The 19,743-nt window shown below is 38.3% G+C and overlaps 1 protein-coding gene across 1 annotated transcript in view; it reads right to left on the reverse strand.

The window, feature by feature from the left end:
• Positions 1-982: 982 nt before the first annotated feature.
• stxbp6 (syntaxin binding protein 6 (amisyn)) overlaps positions 983-19,743 on the reverse strand; it is a 40,066-nt gene continuing 21,305 nt past the window's right edge. The window contains exons 3-6 of the mRNA XM_059520908.1: positions 10,049-10,179; positions 9,793-9,958; positions 2,228-2,385; positions 983-1,519 (exon numbers count right to left, since the gene is read on the reverse strand). Coding sequence (XP_059376891.1) covers positions 1,496-1,519; positions 2,228-2,385; positions 9,793-9,958; positions 10,049-10,179 — 479 coding nt within the window. The 3' untranslated portion in view covers positions 983-1,495. The remainder of the gene's footprint in view (positions 1,520-2,227; positions 2,386-9,792; positions 9,959-10,048; positions 10,180-19,743) is intronic.

A 19,743-nucleotide genomic window follows, 5' to 3' on the forward strand; every position in this document is an offset into this window, starting at 1 on the left:
GTCAGACATCAGTACATCAGAGCTGTTCTCCACAGCCATAAGACAAACCATATGACTGCTGATGCCACTTTACAGAAGAGAAGCTAGAAATCATCTCACAAATGACATGATTTATATGAAGGAAGGCAGTGTACTGAATGCAATTTTAAGGCAGGGTTCTATGCACAGATATGATTATGTATATTTATTGGGAATGATTATGAATCATTTGATTATTAAATGCACAACATAAAACTGAGAACTATACAGACTTTGGTCACTTTTTCATTATCTATTTGCAAACAATCAACTGGGAAAAAACATTGCAAAATACAATAAAGAAGTATAAGCCATATGATTTTGGCAGAGGTGTGTTTCTTAAGACAAAACCTGTTTAAAATGTATTAGACAATTACTTGACCAGATAAAATTGTAAAAATTGTAATACTTAAAATTACCTCAATACATCATTTGTTATGTGTAAAAATTAATGTTACATGTTTCATGTTATTTTAATAGCTGCATATATTTTTTTAGCAAAGTTTGAGAAAAAATAAAAAAGAGCTAATTTTTTTATACTCCTCAGAAACCTGCAATATTCCCTAAGACAAAAGACTGTCAGTTTATGTTGTACGTATGTGAGTGCATGTTTCTGTAGTAGTCTGAGCTGTACAGGAAAATAAAGAAATAAAATCAAACTGCTGCAAAGACGTTTGGTACTTGAAGGTGCGCAGAAATCAGTTGGTTTAGAAATGAACAGTACACTTGTAGTCTAGTTTAACCATAGCCACGTGATATTTTCTTTGACTGCTGACCGGATCAGCTGTATCTCCTCTCATTCTTCAGCTGTACGTGAACTTACACATCCAGACACAACTCTTCCTGAACTGCAGCGTAATACATCTCAGGGTGTGAATCTGGTCTTTCCTCGGGGCACTTCTGTGTGGATTTAACACAAAATTTAAGATGAACTACATTATTTAAAATGCGGGTCACTGCACCATTAAAATTAACATCAGAACTTTATTTTTAGTAGTAAAAATAAATCAGCAAAATGCTAAAAAAGCTATTTCTTTTCAAACGCTTTAGAAGGATTTTTACAAAAGAAAATAGATATTTCTCTAATAATCTCACTGAAATTATTTCACGATGGCACTTATCTCACACTCAATAGGTTAAAACAATCAAGCAAACAGAAAAGAAGGGATATCATATATCAACAGGCATTTGAACCTTGAAACTATTGTAGATCTTTTGTATGAATCTTTTAAAATGCTAGTTAAGGTCAGTCCGAGTGAGGACACAGGAGTAAGGCTTCGTTTAAGCTTGCAGTGACAAGTATCCCATCCATGTGTAGAGGAGGCATGATCTTTTCAAGGCCTCAGCCGTGTTGATACACACTGTCCTTCATATGATACTTCACGCACGTCCCATAATGCTCTCTGATAGCAGAGGGGGAGCAGGGGTAAGGAATTTGTACCAGATTCTCCAAAAGTATGGCAAAGGCGGCAAAGGCTTAACACTTGTGCTTCATGGCAAGCTAAAGAGAGAGAGAGAGAGAGAAATGTAAAGATCCAACTGCAAATTTACTGTACAAATAGAGTATGAAATATCTAATGAATTGAGAGAGAGAAAAAAAATACATCATGTTACATAATCTCCTGTCCCTTGCATGCTCGTTTCATAAATATGAATATATGAAATATATCAAAATATATCTGATAATGCATTAAGGTAAAGAATAAAATACAATTTCATATACTAACGTTCAAAAGTGCTTTATAAAAATCAATAGCAATGATGCATTCATTTAATTGATCAAAGGTTGCCGTAAAAACATGCATAATGTTATTTATTATGTTAATGTTTAAAATATTATTATGGTTTCCACAAAAAACTTGAAGCAGCATAACTGTTTCAGAAATGTTTCTTGAGCAGTAAATCATCATATTATTCAGATTTCTGAAGATCATGTGACACTGAAGACTGGAGGAATGATGCTGAAAATACAGCTTTGTTATATATTCACAACGATTATTTCAATTTGAAATAATATTTTAAATATTACTGTTTTTTAAGTATTTTTTAAATCAAATAAATGCAGAAGAAACCCCCTTCTGAGCAGCGGCTGTCTCGTTCATGCAGTCGCCACATGAGGGCAGCACAGATGTTTTCACCTGAATTAGTTTTAGAAAGTCTGCAGATAGATACTGGTTTAGAGAAAAGACAGGCATGTGGCACACTTCACCTTGTGTGCAGTGTCGGCAAAATGCTGTGCGCTGTTCTTCATCTGTCCCGTCTTCTCCTCGACGCGCCCCAGTCTCTCGCCGCGCTCGTTCAGCGCCTGACTGGCCTTCTGCACCGCGCTGCTCACACTGTCTGCTGCCTCGTGCAGGATACTGTTCCCTGCACACACACCAGGAGAAACCATCAGGAAAACACCTCCACAGAACACCTTTTAACACACACAACAAACTTTATTTAAATGTGTGTACTGAATGTAATGTTTTTTTCACTTAAAGGGATAGTTCACCCAAAAATGTAAAATCTGTCATTAATTACTCAAAACCCGCAAGACATTCATTCATCTTCAGAACACAAATTAAGATACTTTTGATGGAATCTGAGAGTTCCCTTTCAAGGGAACTTCGAACTGCATCCTCTAGGGGCCGCTATGGGGAACACCTCATCGTGACCCGTGTCTGAAGCATACATGGAAAAAACACCAACTTGTTGGCCGGAGAGAGCCTCTGACGTCACTTTGGACAATGTGTGCATCCGTGTCTGCGTTATTTGACACCCGATGATACACGCAATCTTTGCGTCATTTGTTTGGGTGAAGAGCACGCACGCGATGTCTTTGAGGAGGCAATCTGCGTTTATTGTGAGCGTTTTTTCAAAGGAAAAAGCTCCGCTCTCTTTCGTCTCTCTTCTGATAGAAAAAGGTAAAAAAGGCAGCCATCTGCTTCCCGCGGTTCAGGACCTGTCCGCGTTGAGGCGTGGAACAGAATGAGCTCGTGAGAATACAGGTGGATCTGTCTGAATGGTTTAAAGAGGGACTTTCCCTTCCGCGCTCGTAAAAAAAAGAAAAAAAAAAGAAAGAAGGCCGGTGGACGAGAGAGAGCCTCGGGAGGATGATGTTATATCTTTAACACTTTCTGATACTGAGGTTAGTGCTCTGCTGGGATTTTACCCAGGAAAAGCAGGAGATATTTGAGGATGGTGAAGAAGCTGAAGCTGAGCCTTCTCAATTCTCCTGCCCTGCGTATGTAGAGCTGTTGGAGGTTATTTAGCGTCATCTTTTTGACCATAGCCCTCCAGCTCAGGTGAGCCTTTTATTTCTGCATTATCTTCATACAGAGATCAAAAATAAAAGAAAGATGCCATTTTCTTCTCGCATCCATCGGTTTCGGCATGAAAGTAATCTGCCGGCATCGAGGTGATGCGTGAAAACGGCTATGAGGGGATGCCCCCTGTAGAAAAAAAAAATATTTTTTTTTCTTTCTGCAGGGGAAACATCCTCTCTTAATCTCCCTCCTTGCCATCTAAGCCCCTTCAGAAAATCATCTCGCTTAAATGGCAAGGCATACGCAGTAGCAGGTCAGGCTGTGGCTTTATCACAGTACAATGCTGGTGCTTCAAGCATATCAGACTGATCTGCTAAAAGACCTGGATAGAGGCAGGGGCCTTTTTTCTTTTTTTTTAATTGCTGGTGGTTACGTGCCTACTAATAAACTCTGTGAGTTTCCTTTGCAGTGCTCAATTACAGTGATTACTAAACACTCGCCAGCACCAGCCATCCGGTTTCATGTTCTGGTATTAGGCGGCTGAGATCACAGGTTTCTGCGGGAGCCTCCTTGATCATCAGGCCTGGCACAGCACTGCAGGGAATTTCATGGATGTCCGGCCAGGTCACCCCAAGGGGTCTCCTGGCCGCTTAGGGGTGCTGTCGCATCCACCGGGAAGTGGAGGTGGCAGTTACAGAAGTCTTCTTGTATATGCTGCCTCAGGTGATGCTCCCCTCATCCGAGGTTTGTAAAATTTGAGCTTGCCTCTCCCGTGTGATTCAGCGCCTCTGCGATGCTTAGGAACCTTTAAGTACACATGGTAAGCTTTGTGTACTTTCTCAAAACCACATGGAGGTCAGTGTGCACGTGAACACTTTGCACACTTTCTAAAATCCATGTAAGTGGTAAGTGTGCACGCAAGACTGCAGATTTTCTGAAATCCTGTATGGTAAGGGTTACGCCCTGCGCTTCGTTCCCTTTGAGATGATAAGACCTTGGTTCCTTGGGCTTTCATTCAGCCATTGTGTATTTGTTTATACACCTCAAGCATCGCTTCCCTCAAGATGAGGGGCTATTTGGGTGATTCTCGTGGTAGTTTAGCAGTATTTGAAGATCCATGCTATGGTCTTTGCACACTTTCTGAAATCCACACTGTGGTAAATTTGCACACTAGTATTCTGCATTCTTTCTAAAATCCTATATGGTGAGGGCTTTGCGCGGTTGCTTCGTGCCCTTTCTTGAGTTGGTAAAAGCCCCGTTCATCTTGGGCGCCACTCCACCTATGTATCCTCGGATACCTATCTAAACAGGGTGTTGCTACTAGAGAACTGTCGAGACAGCTCCTTCAGTAAGCTTATGCGTAAGCTAGCGGTAGCCCCTGTGTGACAGGCAAGACTTAGTATAAAATGCTAGGTTCTTAGCCGTATCCCTTTAAAGGAATCTTTCCTGATTCCAAGCCTTCAGCTCTATCCTGGGCTGAGGCCCTAACGATTAAGTTGGGTATGTAGCTTAGGCATTTGGCCATAAGGGGTACTGTCACAGACAGCCATCTAAACGTCCCGGGGGCAACTTCCGTGGAAATGGTAGAGTTGGTACTTAGTGTTCGCCATGATTCTGGCCTGCACTCCCCTCAGCATGGCGGCGTGGGTATACTGTTCCCCATAGCGGCCCCTAGAGGACGCAGTTCGAAGTTCCCTCGAAAGGGAACTGTCTCAGGTTACGAATGTAACCATAGTTCCCTGAGTAGGGAACGAGAAACTGCGTCCTCTAGCTCCCTGCCATGCTTCGGATGCAAGCTTCAGACGAAGAAGTGAATGATGTGTTCTCCCGGTGCTTGTTTATTGTCGCGCCGGTAGTGACGTCAGAGGCTGTCGCTGGCCAACAGTGTCTCGTTCCCTACTCAGGGAACCATGGTTACATTCATAACCTGAGATGTTCTCTGACCCTACCAAAGACAGCAATGATACTACCACGATCAACTCACAGAAACATAGCAAGGAGATTGTTAAGATAGTCCATGTGACATTAGGGGTTCAACCGTAATTTTAGGAAGCTAGGAGAATATTTTTTGTGCCCAATGAAAAAACTAAAATAACGACTTTATTGATTCAACAGGATATGTTTTCTATATTGTTTACACTTTGATTTCAAGGGAAACAATGTATCTGTGTGCTGCGGCTGATACAGAATAGCAAACACTGTTTGCATTCAGTGGATCCTCTCCAAAATGGCACTAAGGTAAGAAATTAATGACAGAATGTTTATTTTTGGGTGAACTATCCCTTTACCTGCATGTTATTTAACTGAACTGAGGCGTCTATACAGCAACCTGTAACACCACATCAAAGAGCGAATATCGAATGTAACAATATATACAACAGGTAGTTTCCAATAAAGTTCCACTCATGCAGTGGTTAAAACAATGCTGTATTTGTAAAGCACACATGAACCGAAAGACCTGTACCAAAAAATCTTGGTATGAAAATGTTTACCATTACACCCCTACTACAAATGTGAACCACAAAACCAGTCATAAATTGAAAGTGATATTTATACATCATCTGAAAGCTGAATAAATAAGCTTTCCATTGATGTATGGTTTGTTAGGGTAGCACAATATTTGGCTGAGATTTGAAAATCTGGAATCTGAGAAAATTGCCTTTAAAAATGTCCAAATGAAGTTCTTAGCAATGCATATTAATAATCAAAAATTAAGTTTTGATATATTTACGATAGAACATTTTCTAAATATCTTAATATCCTAATGAGTATTGTCATAAAAATAAAATCTATAATTTTGACCCATACAATGTATTGTTTGCTATTGCTACAAATATACCGCAGAGACTTAAGACTGCTTTTGTGCTGCAGGGTCACAAATGCATATTCACTTAAGCACTTCCAGGGAAGCATGACAGACTGAGACAGAAACCGGTGAATTTCCACTGACAAATGGCGTAATATGTAGTTGCCTCCACTGACAAAATATTAATCTTGAGAGCTTTCAAGAGAGCTACAGCACAATACTGAGCTAAAAATCATGCAGACATTAAAATAATTTTTCCACCAGAGTATGTGCAAATATGTCAATTATTATGAAAGCCCATTTGAGCACAACATGTCATTTATTCTATCCAGCGTCTGTCCATGGCGCTTAATAATGAAACAGATCCAGTGGTGCCGTGGATGTCCACAGTTTTCGTCCCACACCTGAGCAGCTTCACCACATTTGTTTTGCACTGGTGTGAGACTTAGACCGGAGTGATCTCCTCGCTTCCATGATCTCATTAACCTTATCATTAACTAGAGAGTGACCAATGTTGACATGTAAAAATATGCTGCTATATGCTCATGCATTATATGTTTTGGGATCATGTGACTGATCATTTAAAGTTTTACATTTAAACTCTGAAATGCTTCATAAACCATTAAAACACATTCAAAAACATTGACTTAAAACAATTTAAACTAAATTTATTTCAGCTAGTAGTCAAGGCAACATTTTCCAATTTTACTTAAAGATGAAATACTAAAATAACTAAACGACGACAACAACAACAAACGCTAAAACTATTTAGTAAAAAAATAAATACAAAATTTTTTTTTTTGGTCCCCCAAAGAGTCTTTCAATGATAATTTCTTAAAATTACTATTTTTGTTTTAGTGTAAAGAACATTTTGACAAACTAAAGATTATTTTCCCACTATAAGGAACCTCATGAGCTGGCTTATGACTAAAAACCATTCTATATCTTTATATGCATCCTCATTATGTCTCTTTAAGCTCACAGTCAGGAGTATTGATGTTTGCTCAGCTTCACTGAGTTCTGCCAGGCAACAGAACCATGCATCTGACCCTCAGGAACATCAACTCTGCTTCCCACAATAACACAGTCACTGAGTCAGACTGCCACTAGAAGAATAAAGACGAGCAGCCACACTAAAAGCTGTTATTTATTAAGTGGGAGGAATAAGTGGCAGGGAAGAGAAGGAGGGAGCTTCTTCCCCCAGGACACAGTTAAAATAGCTTCAGTACCTTCCTCGACACACCAACACTTTAATTGTAGTACAAATGTGAACTGTCTGCGCTCACATTGGTGCTGCTGCAATACAGGACATGTCCTGATTAAACACGTGTGAATAATCTACAGATATAATGCTACATTGATGCCTGCAACTTAAAAATGTTAAGACAAGGTGGCAGCAGAAAAAAACTGACGCAAACCTGTATAGTACAAGCACCCTAATTAATTAAAAGAAATGTCATTGTAAGCTACATGAAATGAGAATCTTTTGGCATTTTAAATTGATTTCTGAGTCATATGTCAAGATTATTGTAGTTGCATAACCAGGATGCATGGAGAACATTAATATATTGTTACCCCTTTTAAATTACATCCAGTAATAAGTCAACAAACAGAAAATAATCTGAAAAAAAAAAAAACAGTGAGTATCAGGGTAATTATAGCAAAAGAAAACCCTCCATTAATCATGTCCGTGAGTTATAAGCTATAAACATCAAAGACACAAAAAAACTTGCTAAAAGTTCTCATGATTAGCAGAACAAAACAGATTTGTGATCCTACAGAAAACACAGTGCAATAATCAAGAACATTACACAAACACTTTGCCTGCAACTAGGAAAAATATTATACTGTTAGTCATTTAACAGACACTTTTACCCAAAGCGACTTACAAATGAATTTTGTAGGCTTGTTTTTTCTTTTTTGCAGTATGTTACCACATTTTTGGACCTTTAAATAAGGTTAGCAATAATCAAACATCGAAACAAGAAAACAGAACGCAACATTTTAAAAAGCTGTTGTTTTTTGTTACTACAGCAAAGCAGTGAAATAATGGAACAATAGTTTCACCAGCCACTATTATTCATTATAAACCAAATGCATACAGTAGACCCTCTATTTGATCGACTGACTGAAGGGGATGGAACTCTTTTTAGGTATTACCCAAAATTTAATAAAAAATAATTAAATAATAAATAGGGATGCACGATATTATCGTAACAATATCGGTATCGACTGATTATGGCTCTAAATGTAAAAAACGGCATCGGTCCAATATGAAAATATATGTCTTGCCAATAAGAGGAATACATTAAAGGGTTGGTTCACCCAAAAATCAAAATTATGTCATTAATAACCCTCATGTTGTTCCAAACCAGTAAGACCTCCATTTATCTTCTGAACACGGTTTAAGATATTTTAGATTTAGTCCGAGAGCTCTCAGTCCCTCCATTGAAGCTGTGTGTACGGTCTACTGTCCATGTCCAGAAAGGTAAGAAAAACATCATCAAAGTAGTCCATGTGACATCAGAGGCTCAGTTAGAATATTTTGAAGCATCGAAAATACATTTTGGTCCAAAAATAGCAAAAACTACGACTTTATTCAGCATTGTCTTCTCTTCCGTGTCATTTCTGAGTGCATTCACTGGATGTTTTGGATGTTTGGATGTTTTGAACTCTCTCTCACAACAGAAACGGAAGAGTGGACTACTGAAACATGGACTACTGTGATGATGTTTTTCTTAAACTTAAACTGTGTTCAGAAGATAAACGGAGGTTTTACTGGTTTTGAACAACATGAGGGTAAGACATTAATGACATAATTTTCATCTTTCGATGAACTAACCCTTTAACTCACATGTGCTCAGGGTTTGCTAGCGATTAGATCACATCAGCAGTGTGGCTGATTCTTGAAGCAGTTTTGCCCAAATGATGATTAGATTCAAGTTTTGGATCATTGCATTCAAACTGAGAATGCACGCACAGATTGATGCGTTTGGTGTATGAAAGAGTAAACAGTAATAGCACCTGCAGCAGCAGTCTCCCCCCGATCCTAAAGCCCGCTCAGTGAGGAGTTTTAATTCCGTAGCGGGCGCTGTTGGCCTACTTCTAATAAAATGAAAGCAAAACACACAAACAATATTTACACTGTTTCTGATTAAATAAAGCAGTAATTGATGTCATCAAATCATGAGTTTGTTTTGATTTAAATTTCAGAAGCTATAGCTTACATTAAAAAAAACCTTAAAATAATTGTATATATACTGAGTTATTCATTAATACGTAATATGTTGTCCGTGTACGTAACGTGCAAGATTTTCAGAATTTTTACAAACTCTTTCTTTAGACAAATTACAAATCTTAAACCTTAAAATTAAATGTTAAGTAAAAAAAAAATGCTGCAGTTAAATATAGTTTATTCATAGTTATTTTCAAATCTTCAATGTACCGCCATTATAAAATAACTTGTTGTTTTTTAATTCTAACAAATAATTATATTTTTAAAAAACTAACCCAAATTTAAAATAAATTCCTTATAATTCCTGCACAGGAGATACTTGGTGTTGTTTCCAAACAAAAGGAAATATATCGGTATCGGCTATCGGCCAAAAAATGAGTTGAAAAATATCGGATATCGGCAAAAATCCAATATCGTGCATCCCTACCAAAAAAGTAGCGTGAAGTGATAGAGAGTGCACAGTAAGCTTGAACGGGACGTCTCACCTCCCAGCAGTTTGGGGGAGCAGTTGATGAACTCCGGTTTTCTTTCGGGGATGAACCGCTGACACGTGTGATGCAGGATCTGGACAAACATGCACTTCTCTCCAGCTGAACCCGCAGTCCACTGGTCAGATCCATTCTCAAATATCAAGTCAAACTCTGGGCAATCCTGAACATTTTTGGATGAGGAGAGGCAGTCAAAGATCAATGGCGTCAAACAGAAGACAGCATCTGAAGGAGCAAGAGCTCATCTACTCACTCGGACGGAGTCGATGCCGTTGACCTGCCGCAGCTGACTGATGCTCCACTGTGATCTCCTGACGAAAGACGACGAGCCTTCAAACTGCTTCACCTTCGTGAGGAACACCTGCGCTGGCTTCTTATTGGTCACTGAAACGAAAAGGATCATACGTTTGAATTCTGATAAAAAATTAGGATTACTAATGTTTTTATAGAAGTGTCTTTTGCTCAATAAAATCGGTTAAAAACAGTAATATTGTGAATTATATTTCCATTACTTTGGAAACTTTTCTATCTGAATGTATGTTCAAATACCATTTATTGCTCAAAGCTAAATGCTCAAGAAACATGTTATCAATCTTTTGCTGTTTAATATTTTTGTTAACACCATGATATACCATTTATATTTTGGAGTTATTATGATTAATAATAATACTAATTCTAATAATAATAATACTTTTATTCAGCAAGGATGTATTAAATTGATCAAATTCTGACTAAATACATCTTGAATATTACTTTTTATTCATCAAAGAAAAAAGCCATAAATATAAAGCAGTAAAAAAAAAATTAATAATAATAACCAATTTTTTAAACCGATAACTGAGCAGCAAATCATCATATTAGACTGATTTCTGAAGATCATGTGACACTGAAGACTGGAGTAATGATGATAAAAATACAGCTGCGCATCACAGAAATAAATTACACTTTAACAATATACTCAAATAGAAAACAGTTATTTGACATTGTAATAATTATTTCACAATATTTCTGTTTTTACAGTATTTTTCATCAGCATTAGTAAGCATAATATATATCTATAAAAAAATGTTTTTTTACATTAATTTTTTTTATTTATTCTGAACTTTTGACCGGTAGTCTATATACTGCATACACATTTTAAGCACTACTCGGAGATCAGGATTGCAGTGGTGTGGTGGTACTGTAATATGAAGCTCTATCAGCCCGTATCAGAGAGCAGTGTTTACACATCCCACCACACCCTTCTCTGCTGGAGCGGGAACATCCGGCACACAGAGCACTGCTTGAGGAATTTCTCATCCTCCACTGTTTGCTCAGGCCTCTGTGTGCAACACTCCCTTTTCCTCCCTCTAACTCCCTCCATCTGTGTGAGGTCACTGGTGTCCGGGTCTCTGATCCATCGCCTGCTTTCACCTCCAACACTTGTGACCACACTGGACAGTAGTTCAGGGATGTGTCTGTAGAAATATCTGGATGCACTCAATATCCTGGATAGTCTATTGTGCAAAAATGAAAAAAAAAAAACCTTCCACACACACAAAGTGTTCTACATGTTATTAAATCAGCTAAAACAAACAAAAACTTGCAAGGTATACACAACATAAATTGCAATATGCATCATATCATGACTCAACTATCACAATTCATCTATTGTAAGCGGCACATCCCTAGAAAACAAAACTAGGGCTGAAACGATTCCTCGAGTAACCCGAGTAACTCGATTACAAAAAATGATCGAGGCAAATTCCTCTGCCTCGAAGCCTCTTTTAATTTATTTGAAATCTCACGTCAGGTTCTTTCGCAATGATTTTTTTTTAATGTAACAACGCGTTTACGTCACCCACAAAGCGGAAGGAGACACAAGCGCTGCGTCCGAGATCGCATACTGCAAGGAGTCAGCAGTGTTTTGATTTGAGGGCGCGGGCAAACGAAAAGAGAACGTCGTGGTGTGTGTCCATTGCAAGATAGAGCTGGCATACCACAACTAGAGCCCTATGATTTCAGCGATGCAGAAAACGCGGAGGGAATCGCGGAATCCAGTCATAAAAACGGAATTTAGAGTTTAACACGGAATGGCATGGAATTTGCTAAACTTGCTGAACTTACATCAAATCACGATATGGACTAATATCTGTAAATATTAAGCCGGAACAGTCTATTTAAATATGAATCCTGCATGTTCTGCGTGTCTCTGTTAATGAATGGCGCAGAAGCGCTTCATTCATTAAACACACGGAAGCGCGCGTGACGCTCCGGTGATTTCAGCGTCTGCTGTCTCACTAAATAAGACGTGAACACATGAACAACATCTCCAGAACTGCTCTGACAGTCACTTCATGAGCATTTGACCGTTTGATTTGAGTAAAACTAGCGTCACATCACATACACAGAGCTGTAAAGGTACGTCAACCCGTCAAAATAAAAGTCCGGTTAAAGACTCTTGTTCAGCAGAATGTACATAGCCTACTACTAAAATTTTTTTTTCAATAATTAAAAGATAAATTCAATTAATGTTTTATGTGTTTAATGTGCATCTCAGAAAATGGCACTTAAATGCACTTAATTCATCTGTCTACTTTATTGTCATTGTTCACAGTACAAGTACAGACAGAGAAACAATGGGTAATTATTAAATGTTTATTTTTGATGTATGCATTGCATTCTATGCATTTAAAAAATAAAAATATTTTTTTTCTAAAAAAGGAAAATTAGTTCATTTTAAGAGACCCAGGAGTCTTATTTTCTCTTGCATAATTAATATTGCACTTTAATTAAGCAAAAACACATTTTATCCGATTACTCGATTAATCGATGGAATTTTTGGTAGAATACTCGATTACTAAAATATTCGATAGCTACAGCCCTAAACAAAACAAAAAAAACTATACACTGACAAAATCAGTATGTCCAAGTTAACAATATCGATACCAACTATTATCAAACTCAAATACATAAATGCAGAAGTGATTCTACAATCACCCTTCATCACAATCACAGTACACTGCTGCATAATGTCCAACACCTTCTGTAAATATGGCTTCTGAATCCACCTCTACACGGATTTAACATGCGTTTGCATTCGTTTACACATATTTACAGAGAAAATAAAGTCATTAAGATGAATATATGCAGTATGATGACAGACTTTCCTTTTTGGGTGAACCTTCGCTTCAAATAGACAGATTGGACAGAAATGGCACCCAATGCAGTAGAATGCATAGGCAAAGACAAAACAAGTTAGATTTTATGACCAAAACCCCAGCTGATGTTCAGGCTGTGGTGTTTCACTGTTAAAGTGAAATCTTATTGTGAGGGAGTGTACAGAATTAATGCACACAACCGAGGAGAGTGCCTTTTCATTTCTCTCTTAGTGAACAGATTTTAAACAGCAAAACAATCCACTTGAAGCTCAGCAGATGCTCTCCAGTTGGCTACTACTAAATACTTTTCAGTGGGTTTTCCCTCAACAAACCCAAAATATGTTTTAAAAATCCATTTTGATACGTAGAGCAATGTGATGGTGAAGCAGACTTGGGATGAGGATCTGGGTGTGTTTTAGACTCGCTCTGAATGCTGGGGCTGCTGGTGACAGGCCTGGTTTTCTGCAGTTATGATGATCGGCTAACCACAGTTACGCTTTACACACCACATACAGTAAATTCAGTTCACTAGCAGAATATTTGCATAGTAGCTGGAGATGAAATGTTTAATATCCAGAAGTGATCATCTGGAAATATTTCTTACAATATCATAACTTATTATCATTTAAATGAAATGTCTCTGTAGAAGTGAAAGGTAATGGCTAAAATATCTTCTTTCATGTTCCTCAGAAGAAAGATGGTCATCCGATGGTGTTCAAAATGAAATTGTTGTGAGTAGATGATGATGTTTTAAAAAGTTTGGATGTGAAAAGTCATGCTAATGCCTCACTGTGCATCACTGTGTACCAGTCCTGTACAGTGCTATAACCGGACTGAGCATGCACTTGCTTTTTCATTACAGGATAAAAAGAAGCACTGGGACCTCAGGTTATTCAGCGAGTGAGAGAAACCACTCTCTCCGGTCAGGAAAGTGAAGTTACATGCGTTGTCTGGACTGAGAGAGTCAGCTGCTGCCAAGCATCATTCAGGAACAAACGGCAGAGTCACATTACGCTTGACTCGACAGAGTTTAATCTTCATTCTGGTGGAGTCACAGATATCTGATCATCAAAGGTGAAGCTAGGTATCATAAAGGTTCACTACTGTTTATTTATTTTATTGAGTTTAAATTGAATGTAACATTCAGGATTTTTTCCATTAATCACAACATGAAGGTCCATGGGCAGACAGCATGTGGTTTACTCCGACAGGAAGGTGAGCTCAAGTTTAGTTCCTCTGCTGCTCTCTGAGGACAGCCTTAATTAAAGCCAGAAACACTTCAGCAGAGAGAGTCTGTTTAGGTAAGCAGTTCTTCCATGAGCTTCAGACAAAGAAATCTTGGACAAGGGACAAATTCAGGAGGATGAGAAAGACAACACTGTGCAGCAGTGAATTATCCTGACATCACTGTTCCTGTGTCCTCCTTCCTGTCCGGGGAAACAAAAGCCCTGGAACACTTGAAAAGCCTTTCACTGCCGAACACACACAACACTGCTGATCTGATCTGATGCTGTACCAAACCCACGAGCAGGTATTACACATATATACACACGGTTATCAGAGTCCATGTCATGAAATACATATTGCCATTTTGTTGGAGACAAATGCATCATAGATGCTCAAAGGTCTGAAGTCATTGGTTTTAGTCTCATGCACATTACACATTGAGTTTGAGGTTTTCGTTGTTTTGAGTTCTTTGTTTGAAAAAAAAATGCTGGAAATGTTCAAGCTTCATGGCATTTCGCCTTAATGTAAAAACCGTAATTGCAGGAACTGAAAATGGTGTTTAGGTTTACCCACAATATTTCACCCATATTTTGACATTAAAGTACTTGGATTTCATATGCTCTCCACACAAAAATGCAGAGCAAAATAGGACATCCCCTCTTCTGGTTTGCTCATTTGGTCTGATTAACTCTATATGGCATGCATAAAGACGTGAAATGTTTGAATTTTTATTAAACTAGCAGTTCTGTTATTACTAGCAATCTGATTAATGATCTTTACTGTCCATCTGCGTGAGGATGTGCAGAAGTGTAATGTTATTCAGAAACTAATATATAACATTAGCTCCGACAAAGATCTGTTTTCTGTCTGTCAGGTCTGTGTGTGTACAGATATTTGGCATGATAATAACATCATGCCCTGCATTCTAATCATTCCTTTAAATCCACAGGGACCTCCGCAGACCGCTGCATGTGTTAACACACTTTCACAGTCAACCATTTGCTTCTTAACATGAGTTTGGCTTTTGTGACGGGAGGCAGAGCCTTTGTGCCTGATTCAGAGAGGAAACACAACACAAGCAACCTGAGAACCTCACATCTCCTCCTGCCACTCCTTTCTCATCTCTCAGTTTCTCTTTTCTTTTTCTATGCATTTTTTTTGAACCATTATTGTATTCAATAATAAAAAAACACGATTAATCGTGATTAATCGCATCCAAAATAAAAGTTTTTGTTTTCATGTGTGTACTGTGTGTGTGTATACTGTGTGTGTATATATAAATATATATATATATATATATACACACACACACACACACACACACACACACACAGTATTTCGAAAAAAATGTCTATGTATATATTTATATAATTTATAATATATAAATATATTTAAAATATTAACAACTTACAGTATTTTCCTTAAATATATACATGTGTGTGTTTTATACATAAATAAATATACACAGTACACACACATAAATTTTTTTTAGAATGGATGCGATTAATCGTTTGATAGCACTGATATTTATTAGTTTTCAATTAATTTTTTTATTAATTTAATGTTTTTTTTTTACGTGTACGTAGTTTTTAGTAATATTTATTTCAGTTTTATTTTGTTACTATAGTATATCAAGTTAAACTAAACAAAAATGTCAAGTAATTTGTTTTTTTTTACATTTAAAAAAAAAAAGGTTTTGGCAACACTCGAAGCCTATATAGGGCTTTATAAAAGTATTTTTATGCATTAATTATGCCTCGTATGAATCACTATAGTAACAGTCTTAATACATTAAAATATCTATTCATTGCCAGAGCTTTAGAAAGTATAATGCCTTCAAACATTTCACTTTTTCAATTTCAATTTTCAATTTTTCTTTATTTAATTTTTTTTATATAGTTTAAGTTTTAGTTAACTTTCACAATGACCAAATGAGAACAATGATTACAATTCTACTGAAATATTTTCATGATCAAAAGCCAGCAATCAAAGCAACATTTTTTGATGTGAACTGAATTTAAACAAAGGAAGTTTTTCTTGTACTCCAACAAGCCTTTCCTTGCAAACAAATTGCAGAAATGATGCATAACAAAGCAAAAAACATTGCCTTTCATCTTTACTCATAAGCAACTGCGTATAGAACTGGAGTAATATTCACTGTGCCCTAACAACTCAACTATTCATAAAGGACAGATGCATGCTGGAGTCCTTTTATTTCACTAAAAGTGATCAATTCAAATCTTTGTCTGACAAATCAAGCTGACAGTGACTTCACAGTCACACGCAGGTATATCACCCGGCAGGACACAAGCAGCGGATGAAGCCTGTGACGTCCTGCAGGAGATCTCAGAGAGAAACGTCTGTCTGAATCCCATCTAACCTTTAGACGTGCTCTGAGTGAACAACAGGCCTCCAGGAACACAAACCGTCCTGCTGCTCTGGCAGCTGACACTGACTGACTTTACCTTCTATTTAATCTGCACTGGGTCAGTCTGAACATCATATGTATATCATGGCGACTACCAGCAAGCGTTTAGACAATGTGTGCATCCGTGTCAGCGTTATTTGACACCCGATGACACAAGCGATCTTTGCGTCATTTGTTTGGGTGAAGAGTACGCACGCGATGTCTTTGAGGAGGCAATCTGCCGAAAAAAAGGTCCCAGGGCAACTCCCGTAGAAATGGTAGAGTTAGTACTTAGTGCTCGCCATGATTCTGGCGTGCACTCCCCTCAGCATGGCAGCATGGATATACTGTTCCCCATAGCACCCCCTAGAGGACGCAGTAGGGATTGAGACACTGCATCCTCTAGCTCCCTGCCATGCTTCGGACGCAAGCTTCAGACGAAGAAGTGAATGATGTGTTCTCCCGGTGCTTGTTTATTGTCGCGCCGGTAGTGACGTCAGAGGCTGTCACCGGCCTACAAGTTGGTGTTTTTTCGATGTATGCTTCAGACAAGGGTAATGACAAGGTGTTCCCCATAGCGGCCTCTAGAGGACGCAGTGTCTCGTTCCCTACTCAGGGAACCATGGTTACATTCATAACCTGAGACGTTTTGTAGGCAAGCATAAATACCTTGGTTTTATGCGAGCAGCTATTGGTAGCCAGTGCAAATTGATAAACAGATTATTTTCGGCTCTTTAAAAATTAATCTTGCTGCCGCGTTCTGGATTAATTGTAGAGGTTTGATAGAACTGGCTGGAAGACCTGCCAAGAGAGCATTGCAATAGTCCAGCCTGGACAGAACAAGAGCTTGAACAAGGAGTTGTGCAGCATGTTCCCAAAGAAAGGGCTTGATCTTCTTGGTGTTGAATAAAGCAAATCTCCAGGATCGGACAGTTTTAGCAATGTGGTCTGAGAAAGTCAGCTGATCAGCAATCATAACTCCAAGGCTTCTAGCTGTTTTTGAAGGAGTTATGGTTGATGTGGCTAACTTGATGGTAGATTGTGATGAAAGGACGGGTTTGCTGGAATCACAAGCAGTTCTGTCTTGGCAAGGTTGAGTTGAAGGTGATGGTCCATCATCCAGGAAGAAATGTCTGTTAGACAAGCTGAGATGCGAGTAGCTACCGTCGGATCATCAGGATGGAATGAGAGGTAGAGTTGAGTGTCATCAGCATAGCAGTGGTATGAAAAGCCATGTTTCTGAATGACAGAACCTAATGATGCCATGTAGACAGAGAAGAGAAGTGGTCCAAGAACTGAGCCCTGAGGCACCCCAGTAGTGAGATGTTGTGACTTGGACACCTCTCCTCTCCAAGATACTTTGAAGGATTTATCTGAGAGGTAAGACTCAAACCACTGACGTGCATTTCCTGAGATGCCTTTTGCCAGTAGGGTGGACAGGAGGATCTGGTGGTTAACCATGTCAAAAGCAGCGGACAGATCAAGCAGGATAAGTATTGAAGATTTGGATTCTGCTCTTGCCAGTCTTAGAGCTTCAACAACTGAGAGCAAGGCCATCTCAATTGAATGTCCACTTCTGAAATAGCCTTTTTGCAGTCCAGGAGGTTGTTCTGTGTGAGAAAGGCTTTCTGTAGTCCTCTAAAAGTGATGGGTTAAGGGTTATATTACAGTATTATTCAGCAGTATTAGTATTACAGTAACTACACAAAGATGAGATTAATTGCAATTAATATTTTGAAGGTGACATCATGAAAATCTGACTTTTCCAGGTTTTAAGTGCTATATTCAGGTCCCTGGTGCATCTACCAACCAAGGAAACATGAAAAAGATTTTTCTGCAAGTGTCTGAGAAAACAGGCACGTCTGATTTTGCTCCCTTGGTGACGTGGCAAAGAGATCTCATTATAATATTACCGCCCCTTAATCTGTAAGTTTATACCCATGGTGCTATCATTTTGATTTTGCAAGCAACAACGGTTTACCAGCTCTAATACCATGGAGAAAGTTTGAGCAAAACATGCTAATGACTAAATCATCATACTATCATTTAAAAAACATTGCAATAATTAGATGTTTAGTTTCCAGTCAAGACTTGGAGAAACTTGTTCATGCCTTCATCACCAGCAGGGTGTACTATTGTAATGGGCTCCTCACCGGCCTTCCCAAAAAGACCATTAGACAGCTGCAGCTCATCCAGAACGCTGCTGCCAGGATTCTGACTAGAACCAGAAAATCTGAGCACATCACACCAGTCCTCAGGTCCTTACACTGGCTTCCAGTTACATTTAGGATTGATTTTAAAGTACTTTTACTCTTATATAAGTCACTAAATGACCTAGGACTGAAATATATTGCAGATATGTCAGACCGTTCTCATCCCAAGGCGTCATATACTGACCCTTTTGACATTTCGTCAACATCCTACGCACATGGCACCCTCTAGCGTCAATATTAGGCGCAGATAAAAATGGGCCAGAAGACGCCTCCTAGCGGTCTAACCCTAACCCATAATCTGTGTCTCATATTGACGCTAGAGGGTGCCATATGCGTAGGATGTTGACGAAATGTCAAAAGGGTCAGTATATGACGCCTTGGGATGAGAATGCGTTAGATATGTTCACTGAATATAAACCTAACAGAGCACTCAGATCACTAGGATCGAGTCAGTTAGAAATACCAAGGGTTCACACAAAACAAGGGGAGTCCTCCTTTAGTTACTATACCGCCCGCAGTTGGAATCAGCTTCCAGAAGAGATCAAATGTGCTAAAACACTAGTCACATTTAAATCTAGACTTAAAACTCATCTGTTTAGCTGTGCATTTATTGAATGAGCACTGTGCAATGTCCGAACTGATTGCACTGTATTTTATGTAGAATCATTTTCTATTTTTAAACTGTATTAAATTCTGTTTAATTCGATTTTTAAATCATTTTCAAAGTTTTTAAATTACTTGTTTTATTTTTGTGATTATTTTTCTTCATGATTTTTTTTTTTACTTTTAACTTCACATACACATTCCGGGGATGCCAGATACTTCTACTACAAAAATGTAAAAAATAATAATAAGTCTCCTTTAAATGACTTCTAGTCATAATTACTGTACAAGTAATAGAGCTAGCCTTTGTCATTTAGCATGGAGGTGTGAAAAGGCATTGCAGCATATGTCAGCTTCA

Source organism: Carassius carassius, chromosome 32 (genome assembly GCF_963082965.1).
Source record: "Carassius carassius chromosome 32, fCarCar2.1, whole genome shotgun sequence".
NCBI lineage: Eukaryota > Metazoa > Chordata > Actinopteri > Cypriniformes > Cyprinidae > Carassius > Carassius carassius.